The sequence below is a fragment of the Oratosquilla oratoria genome, chromosome 36 (genome assembly GCF_046742065.1).
Source record: "Oratosquilla oratoria isolate Oo_2021 chromosome 36, ASM4674206v1, whole genome shotgun sequence".
Taxonomy (NCBI): Eukaryota; Metazoa; Arthropoda; class Malacostraca; order Stomatopoda; family Squillidae; genus Oratosquilla; species Oratosquilla oratoria.
Window position 1 is genome coordinate 27,537,677 of NC_134812.1, and position 16,577 is coordinate 27,554,253.

Below are 16,577 nucleotides of genomic sequence, written 5' to 3' on the forward strand. Positions count from 1 at the left end.
TATGCATGCACATATGCATGTATACACATATTCGCATGTATAATGTCCCCGCTCTCCCGTCTCCTGGATCCCTGCAGGTTCCCTCGACTCTGGCGTGGACTGACTGACAACCCGACCGATCGGCCGACCGACTCTTGTCTTCGTCGTGTTGGCCATCGGGCACACGGTCATCGGTATTCGGAAACGGTTGGATCCCGTATAAGACACAAAGCCCTCGTGTCTCTTTTGCTAGTCTAGTTTGTTACATCAGGGTAGTAGAGAAACGGCCCTTAGTGGTAATGACCGACACCTAGGTGGGGTTAGGAGGAAAGTAAGAAGAAGGAGAAGGAAGTAGAAGGAGGATGGAAGAAGGGATAGAGAGAAATGAAGAAGGTGGAAAATAGGTAGAGAAAGAGAGAATGGATGGGAAAGAGAAAAAAAGAAAGAAAAAGAAAGTAGGTAGAAAAGTGAAAAAAACAAAACAAAGTTGCAGGTAAATATAGAGATGCTAAGAAATAGAGATTAGAGGTAGACATAAGAGATTGATGCAGAAAGAAAAATTATAGGGAAAAATAAAGAATGAGAATATGAAACAACAGACCGGAAAGGTTGGTCAAAGATATGTAAATTTCTGAGAACATGGTAAAAGTCAAATTTGCAGAACAGAGAACGACAAAGAGGAAATAAAGGAACAAAGTGACACAAAGACATAAAATGATGTTAACATTATAAAATTCAGTAATCAGAAGGAGAAAAAAGTTTGGGAAAGCATGTTATCATAATCTATATCTGAATGAATATAAATATTAGATGACTATAAGGTAAATTGATGACTACATCTAGATAAACTACGCACAACATGTAGACACCCAGAGATCTTAATTGATCTCACGTGACCTTACCAGACGTGGTCAATGACTCACGGGGTCCGTTGACATAGATTGTTAAAAGAATGACCTTATTTTTCAGAAGTGAGTCGTGACCTTGTTCATAACACATGTGACCTTATCTTCAGAATGAACTTGTATGTGACATTATTCTCACATGTTCATTACCAGAAATCGGGTCACCGTTTTCTTTGACCTTAATCGACAACAAAGACGACCTTGTCTGACCTTTATCGTTTTGAGTGTTCGTTACACTTATTTAGGTCACTTTCAGTGTCATTATTCGTAACATCGTCATCACTGGTCGTTATGATCATCACTATATATGTTATCGCCACTGTTAAACCAAAATAATAACACATCATGAAACTCACTTCTTCACGTATATCATTAATTCATCATGACTACCATAGTCAATATGATCTTCATAGATTGCGTCTAGCAACACAGTTTTCATTTCCAAGAGTCATTACATTCACATACGTAATGATAATTATTATAGATTAATGGAAATTGTAGTTTTTATTTTGTTCAATTTCGTCATTATTAGCGTTAAATTCTGTTACCTCGGATAAATGAGAAAATACTTTTTTCTCTGATCAAGAGTTTTATTATTATTATTGCTCGCGGCTCCGTTACGAGTGAGTCGAGATGTATCAGCCATGAGAGTAATTACCCCAATCATCAAAAGTTATTTCTTTATTTTGTCCGAAAATACGTGGCGATCTTTTAATGTTGGAATGAATGCACCAATGCACAGGTAATTCATAGTGTATATACATATATATATATATATATATATATATATATATATATATATATATATATAATATATCAGTAATAATAGTAACAATTGTGTGCATGTATGTGTGTGTGTGCGTTCGTGTTTCTGTGTTTGTGTATTTATGTTTATATGTATGTATGTATATATGCATATATCTATGCATGTATGGATCTATACATGTATGTATGTATGTATGTATGTATGTATGTATGTATGTATGTGTGCATGTATGTGTGTGATGTGTATGGGTGTGTGTGATGTGTATGTGTGTGTGAATGCCTGGTGTGTGCGTGTGCGTGTGCTTGTGCTTGTGTGAATACCTGATGTGTGTGTGCGTCTGCGTGCACACACACACACACAAACACACACACACACACACACACACACACACACACACACACACACACACACACACACACACACACACACACACACACATTGTATATGTATGTGTTTTGCATTGAGGGTATGGATACTCTTTTTACATTCATTCACATTTGTCTAAATTTATGTTTAATTTACGCATTGTAATCACATCATGGATACTGAATGAAGACCTTTAATCATAGAATTACTTAGAAGAACTTTTCTTTTTATTTGACTTCACTTTAAGTTTGCATTCGTTCACTAATTAAATTAAATGTATCCATCACCACATAGGGCATGTCACGTTACTTCTCTTCCTATCACGTGAGACTCCACATCTCGATGGGGCTGATACTTCTTTCTCTCGAACAAGACGAAGAGGTCTGCCCATCTCGGACAGGTTCTCCTTCGGCGCTCATCTCGTCCAGGAGGTTCCGCGGGACTCGTCTTCTTCTTCTTCGTCCTTCTCCTCGCTCGCCGCCGCCGCCGACGCCACCGCCCTTCTCACATGGTGGCTAGTATGGTTTTTTCATCCTCGTCCTCCTTGATAGGGATGGTGGAGTGGTTGTAGAGACCCTGCGCCATGAGCTGCAACGCCAACGGGTTCTTCTGGCCGCTGACCTGCTGACAGACATAACAAAAAACACCGTAGAAGGAAAGAAGTTTTTAATTCGATAAAAAAACAGAGATATGAGAGACAAGAGTTTAGTCAAACTAGCATATTGTTAAGTATTCTGGATAATAGTAGGGTGCCCCGCTCCCCAGACATCTATTGTATGAAAAATTATATATGAAAAAGCCTCTATATATATATATACAGTATATATATATATATATATATATATATATATATGTATGCATATATATATATATGCATATATATGTATGCATATATATGCATATATATGTATGCATATATATATATATATACACATATATATATGTATATATATACATATATATATATATATATATATATATGTGTGTGTGTGTGTGTGTGTGTGTGTGTGTGTGTGTGTGTGTGTGTGTGTGTAGATATATATATATACATACATATTTCTTTTATGTCTGTGTATGTGCTTGCAAATTTATAGACAAGTATTTAATCTATCACATTTCAGGGAAGGAGCTACTTGAAACCTAATTAGGTTCTGGCCCTGCCAGCACGGTGCCATAACTTATAGGTTAACTCCAGATAGTTCTGTTTGGCTGAGGGACTGGATCCAAGTTCGAGTTGAGTTTGGGCTGATCGCCATCTCCTTCAGTTAGGATTCCGGCTCCCCGGATCAAAAAGGTAATAATGAATGAATGAATATGTAAGTGAATAAATGAATAAACAAATAAATGCATGAATATATAAATGAAGAAATAAATAAACAAATAGATGATAGATAGATTATAGATTGATGATTAATAAATAAGTAGATAAATAAACAGATAAATAATAAATAGATAGATAAATAAACAATTATACAAATAGATGAATAAAAAATATATATTTTATTTGAAAAAAAAAAAAATTGCAAATTGGGTTTTGTATCACCAAAAACACCCTTTGTAAGGCACATAACTATACCAAAAGAAAAAATAATACAGTCTAAACAAAGTAGTAAAGAAGTAAGAGCACATGAGGTACAAGACGGAAGTATTCACAACAAATTAAACAGTGTAGTCAAAATCTTGTAGCGATCCAGATTGGTCACTGTGCCGTCCAATCAGGGCACGCCGTACGTTACTCGGAGTGAAATCTGTTTTTGAGACTGTTATCCTTACTCAAGTGATTTATGACTCTGTCACTCACGATCGTGATCAAATTGACTTGAAAGACAAATGTGTTCCAACTCTTTTGTAATAATGTCCACTGCAGTCTGGGTTTGTTTCTTGACTGTCTCTTGTAATGCTACAAAGTATCTGGAAAGACGCAGAGTGCGGGATGATCTAATAGAGATGTTTAAGTGGATCAAAAGCTTTAACAAGGGTGACGCAAACAAGGTCATCATATTAAGACGACAGGGCAGGACTCGCAGTTTTGGACTTAAACTGGACAATTTTAAATTTAAGAAGGAAATAGGCAAGAATTGGTTTACTAATAGGGCGGTCAACGAATGGAACAGACTTAGTAACCATGTAGTCAGCGCTGGAACAATTGATTGTTTTAAGAAACGGTTAGACAATTTTATGGATGCGGATGACAGGCATAGCATGGGCAAAAGAACTGCAGAAACATGGGTAATAGACTATCTTAATTTTCTCATATGGTAGAATATGGCTGCGTATAGCCAACGAAAGAAACTGTGCCACGATACTCATTAAGGACCCAATCACACCAAGCTTACGACCTGATTCCGACCACCAGTGACCAGGTGTCGTCGGCAGCCAGTTGCAGGTAGATCTTTGGAAGTCTCTGGTAGCCGGTGTCCAGTGCCTACCCACCTCTCCCTCTCATATTGCCACCTTTACATCCCCCTTTTTTATAGTCTTCCTGTTTCTTATCACTCACACCTTGCCTTTAAAAACTGTATTGCCTATTTCCCCACTTTTTATAAGGTCGCCGACCGATCGCTTGATTTTCGGTCAAAGGTGGTCGGAAACAGGTTGTACTCTTCGTGTGACTGGGGCTAATATCAAAGGAAATATTACAGAGATATTTCTTGTCAGAGATATACTACTGCGTTGAATCTAAGGTCAACCAGATCCGTGAAAAAAATAAACTAAAATTTCTTTCAGCATTAATGAATGTAGCAAAGATTAGGAAAAACATTTGTTGTCGTTGACTAGTCAAACCGTAGACAAATAATCAAATCACCAAAATGTTGTTCTGGTTGCTGATCCACTTACCAAACGTCACACAAGCTAGATGAACCCTGACTCCAGATGATGTCCATTGTATGATGAGAGATGCGCTTCACAATATAAAGAAAACTCTGTTTCCTTCGACCGTGAATAACACAAATGGTGCCAATCATCAACTGCACCTTACCATTAAAAATGGATCGACATTTCAATAATATGCCACTGAACTCTCCTTAGAGTGTAGGTCAATTGCTGCACAACCTAATTATTCAACTATGGTTTAAGAGGATCTCTGGAAAATAATTATTCGTAGGTCTCTATAAAACAATGACATTCCTATTTGCTGAAACAGAGCTTTGAGAATAATAAATCTCTGTGATTCATATCTAAATAGTCCACGGCATTGTTACTGTGGTACAGTTTTGGTCTCCATCCTATAGACTGTATATTAATTCATCAGAATATGTACAGAGAAGAATGACCAAAATAATACAAGGGCTTAGAAATGTACCATACCAAGACAAGGGCCATAACAAGGGTGGTACAGGCAAGGTCATCATATCAAGACAGTAGAGCAGAACACGTAGTAATGAATTTAGATTGGAAAAATTTAGGTTCAAAAAGAAAAAAGGCAAAAAATAGTACAGCAAGAGAAAGTGATCGAATGAAATAGACTCAGTAACCATGTAGTGAACGTTTAAATAATTAGTTGTTTCAAAAGAAAATTAGATCAAATTATAGAGAGGGATGACAGGTGGTGAGAGACATGGAACTGCCTAGTGTAGACTTTATTGTCTTATGCAGTCTCCCCGATTCTTATGTTCTTATGTTCTTTTTCTAACCAATTCTATCTCTGTACTCATTTGAAGATGTTACGTCGAATAGCGGCAGAAAAATGTCATCAATTAAGAAGTTAAAGAGATGAGAAAGACCATATTGAGAAAAATAAGCAAATATTTTAATTTTCTAACACCAACGCTTATGGTAATGGTAAAGAACCATGTCAACAAATGATGCATAAAATAATACCATATGATACGTGATATATAATATAAAATATATAAAACATAAGAAATAATAGTTAAGATATAAGACATAACATATAGTTATATATGATACATAAAATATATAATACATGATATATAATACATAACATGTAACATATAATTGATATACAATATATGATATATGCTATGTAATATATAATATATAATATGTGATATATAATATATAATATATAATAATATATAATATGTAATATATATATAACATATAACATATAACATATAACATATAATATATAATATATGATATATAATATATAATATATCATATATTATATATAATGTATAATATACAATATATAATATATAATACATAGTATATAACATATATATAGAATATAGTATATGATTTATAATGTATATTATATGGTATGTATGATAGATCAAATGTTATCTCCGTTAGTAGTCAAATGACCAGAAGATTGAAATTGAACAAACAAAAAATAATCTACAGAGAAAAAAATCAGTAAAAAATAAATAAACAGAGACGAATAAATATGTGAATAAGTAGATAAATAGATAAAAGTGCAACTGAAGCACCCCGAATTACAACACAGTTCTGGAAGAAAAACTATTGAGTCAAAAATAAAAAACGTCCACATCGTGGTTAGTCATTATCTGGTCTATGTAGATACCCAACTAAAAAGACAAATCTATTAGAAACTATATTAAAGAAAAAGCAAAATCCCCAAAGACAAAAGTGAAATAAAAACAGGCGATCTCTTGGTTAGTCATTTGACCTGGAGATTCTAATACCCACGGGTTCTGTCCGCTACCATAGCGTGCCAGTCCAGAGAAGAGGAGGAGCCCTCAAGATTTTGGCGTACCTTCTTGATCTTGGCCCTTTTGTTCTGGAACCAGATCTTGATCTGGGACTCGTTCAGACCCAGATCCCTCGCCAGATCCTGCCGCCGCTTCTCCGTCAGGTACCTGAAGAAGAGGCAAAAGAAGAGTATAAGTTACTTTGTGAGGAATAATTAATCAGCACTCTGTCCTTGGCGAGAATATTGTACCGAAGATGTTGAGTCAGAGAGGTGAGGATGGAGAGATTTATGGTGATTGGAAGAATGATGGACTAATGGCAGTTGAAGTGATCAGTGTTCATTACCAAGTGGAGATTTATCTTTCATTTTATTGATTTGTAATCTCAGTGTTCCGTGGACCATAAGCCTAATTGTGCGTTCGTTTTTCATGTTATACAATCTATAATGATCAAGTAAAGGTGGCAATCCGAAGTATGAACTTTGGATTATCTCAAGTTTCTAAAAATGTTGAAATGCATACGATGCGAGCCCTGATAATCTAGAGTTCTAGATACACTTAACACAGCAAATATGGAAGCCCCAACTTTTATCCTCATCATCACATTTACAATGGTAAATACTCATAATATTTTCAATGAAGGGTGTGAAATGATAGTTTTGAGATTTAGATGTCAATTTGGAGAAATTAAGTTGACTCTTTACACAATTTTTTTGGTATTACAATGGAAGATAGAGTATCAGCAAAACACTAATTTATTAACAGTGTAAGGTAACTATTTACATATCAATTTCTAATCTTCAATCACCAAAGAACTGTTATCTATTCACTAATCTAAGAAGACCTATTGCACTTCAGAAATAAAATATTTATGTTTTTTTTTCTGATGCTCCGTAGAGATATGAGAGTATGGTAAAAAAAAACAACAACAGAGAAATGCTGAAAACATATCTAGATTCAGCGTGCAAAAATACAAAAAGAAACATATTTTCCATAGAACAAACATTTATTGGTCAATGTAATAAAATCAATGATGGATACCTACTTGTGGTTGTCCTGCTCGCCTCCTCCTACCAGGCAGTGACATAAAGAACAGATTCACACTAATAGCGATACAGGCCCCTGATTGGCTAAGAGAGTGGTGACGTCACGGAAACGGAGATGACTGATTGGCCAAGATCGGTGACATCACGGCAACTTTTTTTTTTAGAGAAAGCCAGAAGAATCTTGTTTTGGGTGTCCAGTCAGTAAAACTCAAGGCAATAGTTATTACTCTTATTATACATCTAATAAAACCGCATGAAGCTTTAATTTTTACAAGTTATATAATAACATGGCATTATTAATAAATAATGATCTTCATTCATTACATTCATTATGGGCTCAAAATTGAGTATTATAGTCGTCATTAATAAGTGCACGGCTATTAGAAATAGAATTAGTTTTATATCAAATATTAAGCTATATCCTTGTTCCCACCCATTCTATTTTTTTTTTCTTTTCTTTTTTTTTTATTAATATGATTTATCAATCCTTACCCTTGGGCAACTATTGCTTACTTTTACTTGTGGGTTGTTATATCAATTACCCTGTGAAATTATTAATTACTCCTGAAATATTACACCTAAGTCTTAATTACGGGCTTGTGATTCACTGTGAGTCTAATTACCATAAAACAATGTTATTCATTTGATTTTCTGTATTATTCATTTACTATCTTACATCAGTTTTGTATATCTTACCCATTCTTTATTTTCTCATTCTGTAATCTACGTTCCCTTTGTAACTTGTAATAGACTTTTCTTTCTTGTTTCTGTCTTGTGTTTTGAATTTATTTTATATGTATTTTGTACCATTTCTCAATCTCTCCTTATACGAATACTTACTGAAACTCGTATTTTCTAGTCACTCGCGAAAGTTGGTTTTGCATTGGTGATATTTATCTACAAGTATTTATTGCAATACGCAGAAAAGGAACACTACACACCATCAAGACTAAGAGCCCAGTTTTGATTAAGTACATGATAATTACGTATAAGAACTCAGGAAGGTCATCGTTTCCAAAAGCATTGGAAAGAACGGTAGGGACGTTTCAGTCATCAGAGAGTACCATAATAGGAAGACCTTTTGCCCGTAGAATTGTATGCCCTGGGACCTATGTATCTTCAGCAAAAATTACAAAACAATTATGAAGCATTTGCCACCGGATTGGGTAACAGCTCCTGGTCTCTAATTGGGCACTTTCCAGACGCATATATGTACTAAAAAAAGAATTTGATGTCGAAATGATCGGAACGGCGGTTACGCCGAAAAGAAGACATCGCTGGGTATGGTTGGCCCAGTAACATGGTAACGTCTTCTAAGGATAAACGTAGGCCCATGATTGGCTAAGAGAGTGGTGACGTCATGGAAACGGAGACGACTGTTTAGCCAAGATCGGTGACGTCACGGCAACGGAGACGACTGATTGGCTGAGAGCGAGACGTCCACAACCCCGGGGTAAGTCTCTGGAAACACCCGGCGAGCCCTTTGGGAGCCCTTGGATAGTCACCAGGGAACTTCTGATCCTGTGGTGATTCCCTGTGGAACCCTTTAGGAACTCCTGAGGAGCCCATTAAGAAACCCCTGAATCTTTAAGGGGAGCGCTTGCGGAGCCCCTGGGGTGCACTCTGGAAACTCCTGGGGAGCCCCTGTAGAACCCCTTGGAAGCCCTCAGGGGAGCGTCTGGTACTAATAAAAGAATTCCTGTAATCGGACCGGAAATCCCTCAATGGGATACGTCCCCTCCAGCCCGGTTGTGTGATTCGTCCCGGTGTGCCTCTACAAGGTTGTCGAACACCATGACCGGTACCACGCAAGATAAATGCAGGCAACGCCATTTTTGAAGTTGGATAACAAAGGGAAATATTCACTGAGTGATGTGAGGAAGAATAAGAGTTTAAAACAGGAGTTAAACATTCACAGAAGTGAATTCCCTGAGAAGTGCATGTCCTCTTTGTCTCCTTTCGGCAAGAAGAAAGCTCATGAGGCGTCAGAAATCAAGAAGAGTATTTTGTTGTTCTTTAGAAAAATTAAGCGCCAAGAGGAGTTTAAGAACAATCCAGCTCAACAGCTGATTCTTGAGGATCTTAGAGATTACGATGAAGATATAGACCCCGAAGAAGAGAAGCGATTTGTGCATAGCGGAGTTGGGCGCAGCCCGTTCCCCGTAAAAAAAAAAAAAAAAAAAAAAAAAAAGTCTCTATGATGAGATCAAAATGCTACAAGCAAGCGAAAAAAGCCTTGGGAATTGATGTGAAGGTGACCTAGGGTGAAGAAAGACGTTTAAGTGTAGTATCACAGGTGAAGTCAGTAAAGAATGAATGAGATCAGGATACAAGTTTCCAAATACAAAAACACAGTAAATGTGGTCTACATGTATGGGTCAGAACTTAGAAAGTTCAATTGAAGAAAAACTGATACTGAATTTCAGAAAACAACGAGAAGCAAATGACGTGGAGAATCTAGCCTCTGTTAACCTCCAAAACTCTCCAAAACAAATTACATCGAGTTACAAGATCCGAACTTAAACCAATCGTTGCCGTGAAAAATATGAGCAATATACTGATGGAGTGGTCTTTTTTCGAATTATGTTGATTTGTTGAAGACGATTCTCTATAATCATCATTAGCATTGATCTGGTGAAGAGGGCTTCAATAGATGAGTGATAATATTGTTTTTTTTTTGTCATACATTCTGTTTGTTTGATATCATGCCTGGAGCTTCTGAAAATTTCAGGATACAGAAGGGACATGCGAGTTAAACCAATGCTGGACAATACGAACACAAAAAGTTCTATAAAGAATCTCTTAAATTCAAATATTTTCATTATTTGGAATGAAAAAAGAAATCTTTAGAAAATCTCGAGTATTAGAATTATTTTTAGATATTCTGGTATATAAGAAATTCACTTTCGTTTCCATTAGTAAAGAATTCTTGCTTATAGAAAATTTCATATAAGTGAACACTAATACGACACAGAAGTACGAACACGTGGGTACACACACACACACACACACACACACACACACACACACACACACACACACACACACACACACACACACACACACACACGCGAACAGATACACCCCCCCACCCACCCACCCACACACACAAACACACACACACACACACACACACACACACACACACACACACACACACACACACACACACACACACACACACACACACACACACACACACACACACACGCACGCTCACATACACTATCTATCTTTTCATTTATCTGTCTATTTACCTCTATCTATCTATCTATCTATCTATCTATTTATCTATCTACCTATCTATCGATCTGTCGTCCGATCTATCTATCTATCTAATCATCGATCTACCTTACCTATTTTCTTGGAACTCCTTCTTGAGCCGAGCGAGTTGCTCCGAAGTGAAGGCAGTGCGCGGCCGCTTCTCGTCCCGTTTCTCCCTCTTCTTGATGCGCCGAGTCCGTGGACCTGCCGGGGGAGGAGGAGGGACATATCGTCAGAATAAATGAATAGGATGTGAAAGAATTTATATTCTCCTTTTTTTTCTCTCTTTTTTTTTATAAATGTAGGATAGTGTTGTTGTGTCAATATTTTCATATGTGGAGTATGTATTCATGAACACGCAAATACTTGTAAAATTAAACATAGATTTTGTATATGATATGATACACACACACACAGCACACTAACATAAATCAGCCATGGCTATCGGATCATCACGTGGATCCAACCAGGAAGAATCACTACTGTATTTTATGCACTACTATAATGTGGATCTGTTTCTGCATCTCCACTTGGCAAACGGTTGTCAGCTGTCTTTATGGGAAATGTGGAGGAGAAATGTCCGAATTTGACAGAGAGAGAGAACTTGTGTCCAGTCCGGGGATAGATTACCAGTCCTAAGGACTGCATCTTTAGAGAGGAGTGAGGAAGTTTACATGACTTAAAGACAAACGCCAGAAAGATGAATCACTTCGACTTCCGCCTCAGAGGGCCGCTTTTAGTCATATACATACATACACAAATACACACACATATATATTTATATATATATATATATATATACATATATATATATATACATGCATATGTACATTTACATACACATACTAGCCAAATTACCCGAGCGTTGCTGCAGGCAAATGATGATCATTTTGATTTTATTAGAATTTGTGGAGAATGGTTACGTGTATCAACATAACTCAAATGAAAAGGTAACAAAAATGAAATGTTAAGAAAGTAAGAAAAAATCAATTTGAGGAGGGAGACGCCCTTTGGAAATAAGATATACTTATCCAAGTAGCCTGGGTTATGGTGAATATATATGGTTTTGGGGGAAGTTCGTGAACAAACAGACAGACAGACACAGGCTACTACTTTATTATAGTAGATACAAATGAAAGATAGTTATCCAAGTAACTTGGGTTATGAGGTGTCAGAATATATATGGTTATAGGGGTCTATCTGCAAAAAAATTAGGAGATGTTCGTGAATAATCCCTAACCTAACCGTACCCCACCTAACTTTAACCTTTAACCCTAACCAAAATATTTTTTTTGATTAGATATAGTTATCCAAGTACCTAGAGTGATATAGTATCTGAATATATATGGTTATGGGGGTCTATCTCCAAAACCCTAGGAGAAGTTTGTAAACAAACAAATAAACAAGCAGACAGACGACAAATGAAAGATAGTTATTCAAGTACCTTGGGTTATAAGGTTTCAGAATATATATGGTTATAGGGGTCTATTTGCAAAAAGCTAAAAGGAGCCTGTGAATAATCCCTAACCTAAGGATACCCCCACCTAACTTTAACCCTTAACCCTAACCAGAATATTTATCTATTTATTTATTTTTTATTTATTTATTCATTTATTTTTAATGAAATATAGTTATCCAAGTACCTGGAGTGATAGGATATCAGAATATACGGTATATGGTTATGGGGTTCTTCCCCCAAAAACCTAGGAGTTCGTGAACAGACAGACAAACAGACAGACAGAGGCTACTACTTTATTATAGAAGATACTTGTACATGTACATGTACTGTATATTTGCAAGAAATACTCGCTGGTCGAACGGCTGCATGGCTATTTGTGGTGGAGATCCAGGTGACGATAGTTCAAACCCTGCAGCCAGTGAGTTGGACCAAGGGTATGGTTCATTAAAATCCACGCTACAATGTCCCCTGTAGGGGGCACCATCCCATCCTCCTGATAGTGGGAGATCGCGACGTTAACCCGATTCAGAATCAGAATTAGTATATGTACAAATGTATATACGTATATGTATATGTATATATATATGTATATGTATATGTATATGAATATGTATAGGTATATGTATATGTATATGCACATATATATGTATATATATCTATATATATATATATATACATATCTATATATACATACATATATATACATATATATATATATATATATATATACATATATATACATGTATATATACATATATATATACATATATGATATATATATATTTATATATATATATATCCATATATGTATGTATGTATAAGTGTGCATGTGTGTGTGCATATGTGTGTGCATATGTGTGTATGTGTGTGTGTATTTACCTAGTTGTATTTACCTAGTTGTATTTTACGGGAAGGGGAGCTATGCTCGTGAGGTCCCGTCTTCATATCTCATTTTATCTAAACTATTTTTAAATTCATGTATTGTTTTTGCACACACCACTTTCTCATCTAACTTGTTCCAACTGTCTATTGCTCTGTGAGGAAAGCTGTTATTTTTCAAATCTCTTCTATAGTTGTCTTTTTTTATTTTCTTTCCGTGTCCTCTTGTATTTCTGTCATCCCATTTTATCAGATTCTCTCTATCAGTAATTTCTATGCCTTTCATGATTCTGTAAATAGCTATCAAATCTCCTCTCTCTCTTCTTTGCTCTAGTGTCTGTAGTTTAAGTTTTTGTAGTCTCTCTTCATATGATAGTTTTGAGAGTGTTGGTGCCAGTTTAGTAATTGCTCTTTGTATTCTTTCAAGTTTTTTTATACATTTTTTTGTACTTGGTGACCATATCGTTGCTGCATATTCCAATCTTGGTCTTATCAGGGTGATTAGGATTTTCCTCACCATTTCTTCATCCAGGTATGTAAATGCCACTTTGATTGTTCTTATTAAATTATAAGTTTCTCCAAAAATCTTATTTATATGTTTCTCAGGTGACATATTATTCATAACAATGACTCCCAGGTCCCTCTCATTTTCTACTCTTTTTATTCCTTCTTCTCCCAAATTATATGATCCTGTTATTCTGTTTTTGCTTTTTCCAAATTCCATTATACTACACTTTTTTGTATTGAACTCCATCTCCCACTTCCTACTCCATTCTTGTACTTTATTTAGATCTCTCTGTAGTGATTCACAATCTTCTTCAGTTTTCACTCTTTTCAGTAATTTTGCATCATCTGCAAAGAAGCTCATATAGTTTTCAATTCCTTCATCCATATCATTAATATATATAGCAAACATTATTGGGGCCAGAACTGTTCCCTGCGGGACACCGCTTATTACTTCATTCCATTTTGAGTGCTGATCTCTTATCACTACTCTCATTTTTCTTTCTTGCAAAAAGTCTTCCATCCAATTTAGCAATTTACCTTGTATTCCTCCTTCATATTCTAATTTCTTAAGCAACTTTTTATGTGGTACTTTGTCAAAAGCTTTTTTTAGGTCTAGAAATGCACAATCAGCCCATCCATCTCTTTCTTGTATTATATCTATTAGCCTTGAATAGAAACATATTAAATTGGTGACGCATGATCGTCCTTGTCTGAATCCAAATTGCCTTGGATTTAGTACGTTGTTTTTTTCCAAGTATTTTACCCATCTACTTTTGATAATTCTTTCACATATTTTTGCTATTGTACTTGTTAGAGAGACTGGTCTATAGTTGGTAGGTTCTTCTTTATTTCCTCCTTTATATATAGGTACTATATTTGCTTTTTTCCAATCTTCTGGAACTTTTCCTTCTTTTAAGGAACTGCTTATTATGCTATGTATTTTGTCTGCCAGTTCATTCCTACATTCTTTCAGAATCCAGTTTGCTATTTCATCTGGCCCATGCGATTTTCTGACATCAAAATTACCCAAGTGTGTCAATATTTCATTCTTCGTTACTTCTATTTCTTCCATAGGGGGGACTTTTTCCTTCCACTCAATCTCTTCAGGTTGTATATTTTCCCTTGTAAACACTGATTTAAAATGTTTGTTCATAATTTCTGCCATTTCCATTTCCTCAGTGTATTCAACTCCTCCTTGTCTTAATTTCTCCAAGTCTTGTTTGTTTTTCAGTTTATTGTTTACAAATCTGTAGAATAGTTTTGGTTGATCTTTACACTTTTCTATAACATCTTTTTCATATTTTCTTTTTTCCTCTCTGCACTTTTGTACATATTCATTTCTATAACCAGTATATATTTTCCATTTTTCAGGTCTTCTGTCTTTTTTCCATCCGGTCCAGGCTTTGTTTCTTTTGTCTTTTAACTCCCTACAACTTTTGTTGTACCAGCATTTTACATATTCTTTTTCTTGTTTTTGTCTTGGGACATACTTTTCCACTCCTTCTTTGTAAATTTTTGTCAAAATATTCCATTTCTCTTCCACTGATGTTTCTTCTTTGTATATTTCTTCCCAGTTTTCTTGTTGGAAGAATTCTCTTATTTTATCAAAGTTTGTTTTTTCATACATCATTCTTCTTTTTCTATATTGTTCATTTCTTTTCATATATTTTTCTTCATTAAGTTCCAGTTCAATCAATATGTGGTCACTTTTACCTATTGGTGTTTTATATTCAATCTTGTCCACTATTCTAGGTTCAGATGTAATTATTAAGTCTAGCCTCGATGGTTCTTCTTCATTTCTATACCTAGTGTTCTCTTGTATCCATTGTGTCATTGAATGGTCAGTAATCATCTCAAGTAGAGCATTTCCCCATGAGTCATCACCACTCTTTACTGTCATTTCTTCCCAGCAGATTTCTTTGCAATTAAAGTCGCCCATCATAACTATTCTTCCTCCGTCTTCCATTATTTTAGTTAATGCTATCTTTGTGTCCTCTAACATACTTTTATGTTCACTCTCCTCCCATGAGGCTGTTTTCGGAGGCACATAATTGATCACAAATTTTCTGCTCTTCTTATCTCGGTCTTCCACTTCTATCATAATCATCTCTACTGTATTCTTTCCATATATGACACCTTTCACGTTTATATCCTTCTTTGTCAGGAACATAACTCCACCCCCTTGTTTTTTCTCTCTGTTTCTAATCCAATAATTGTATGTATCATGTCCTACACTGTTGGGTGGTAGTGGGCCTTTTAATTTTGTTTCTACAATTCCCATTATGTCCGGTTCTTTTTCTTTCAAATAATCATTCAGTTCATTCAATCCTGTTATCAATCCATCTATATTTGTGTAAGACATTCTTAGTTTTCTGCCACTTCCATTGTGTTCTCTGTTTCCCTTATGTTTTTCTTTAGTATGTCGAACTGCTTTATTTTCATGTTCACTACTCTCCAATAGAATCTCTCTTTCTCTGACTCCGTTCTTTCCTCGTTTTTTGCCTTAGCTTCAATTCTTTTCTGCTTTTCTGCCTCTCTTTCCTCCTTATTCATTTCTCTTTTTATCCATACCTTTTTATATTGATCATTTGTTGCTAGTTTCCCTGTCTTGGATAGAATTTTCTCTGCCGTTGTTTGAGACCTGAATTTAATCTTAATTGGTCTGGTCTTATCTGTACTATATTTTCCGAGTCTGAATTTTTCCTCAATTTCCTTTATAATTTCTGGTTCATCTTCCTGTACTAATTTTAATAAACTGCTTACCCTTTCATTTTCCTCCTTGATTCT

At 35.5% G+C, this 16,577-nt stretch overlaps 1 protein-coding gene across 1 annotated transcript in view; it reads right to left on the reverse strand.

Moving 5' to 3' along the window:
• Window positions 1-1,891: 1,891 nt before the first annotated feature.
• LOC143018911 (uncharacterized) overlaps window positions 1,892-16,577 on the reverse strand; it is a 364,997-nt gene continuing 350,311 nt past the window's right edge. The window contains exons 2-4 of the mRNA XM_076174493.1: window positions 11,038-11,149; window positions 6,701-6,803; window positions 1,892-2,640 (exon numbers count right to left, since the gene is read on the reverse strand). Coding sequence (XP_076030608.1) covers window positions 2,521-2,640; window positions 6,701-6,803; window positions 11,038-11,149 — 335 coding nt within the window. The 3' untranslated portion in view covers window positions 1,892-2,520. The remainder of the gene's footprint in view (window positions 2,641-6,700; window positions 6,804-11,037; window positions 11,150-16,577) is intronic.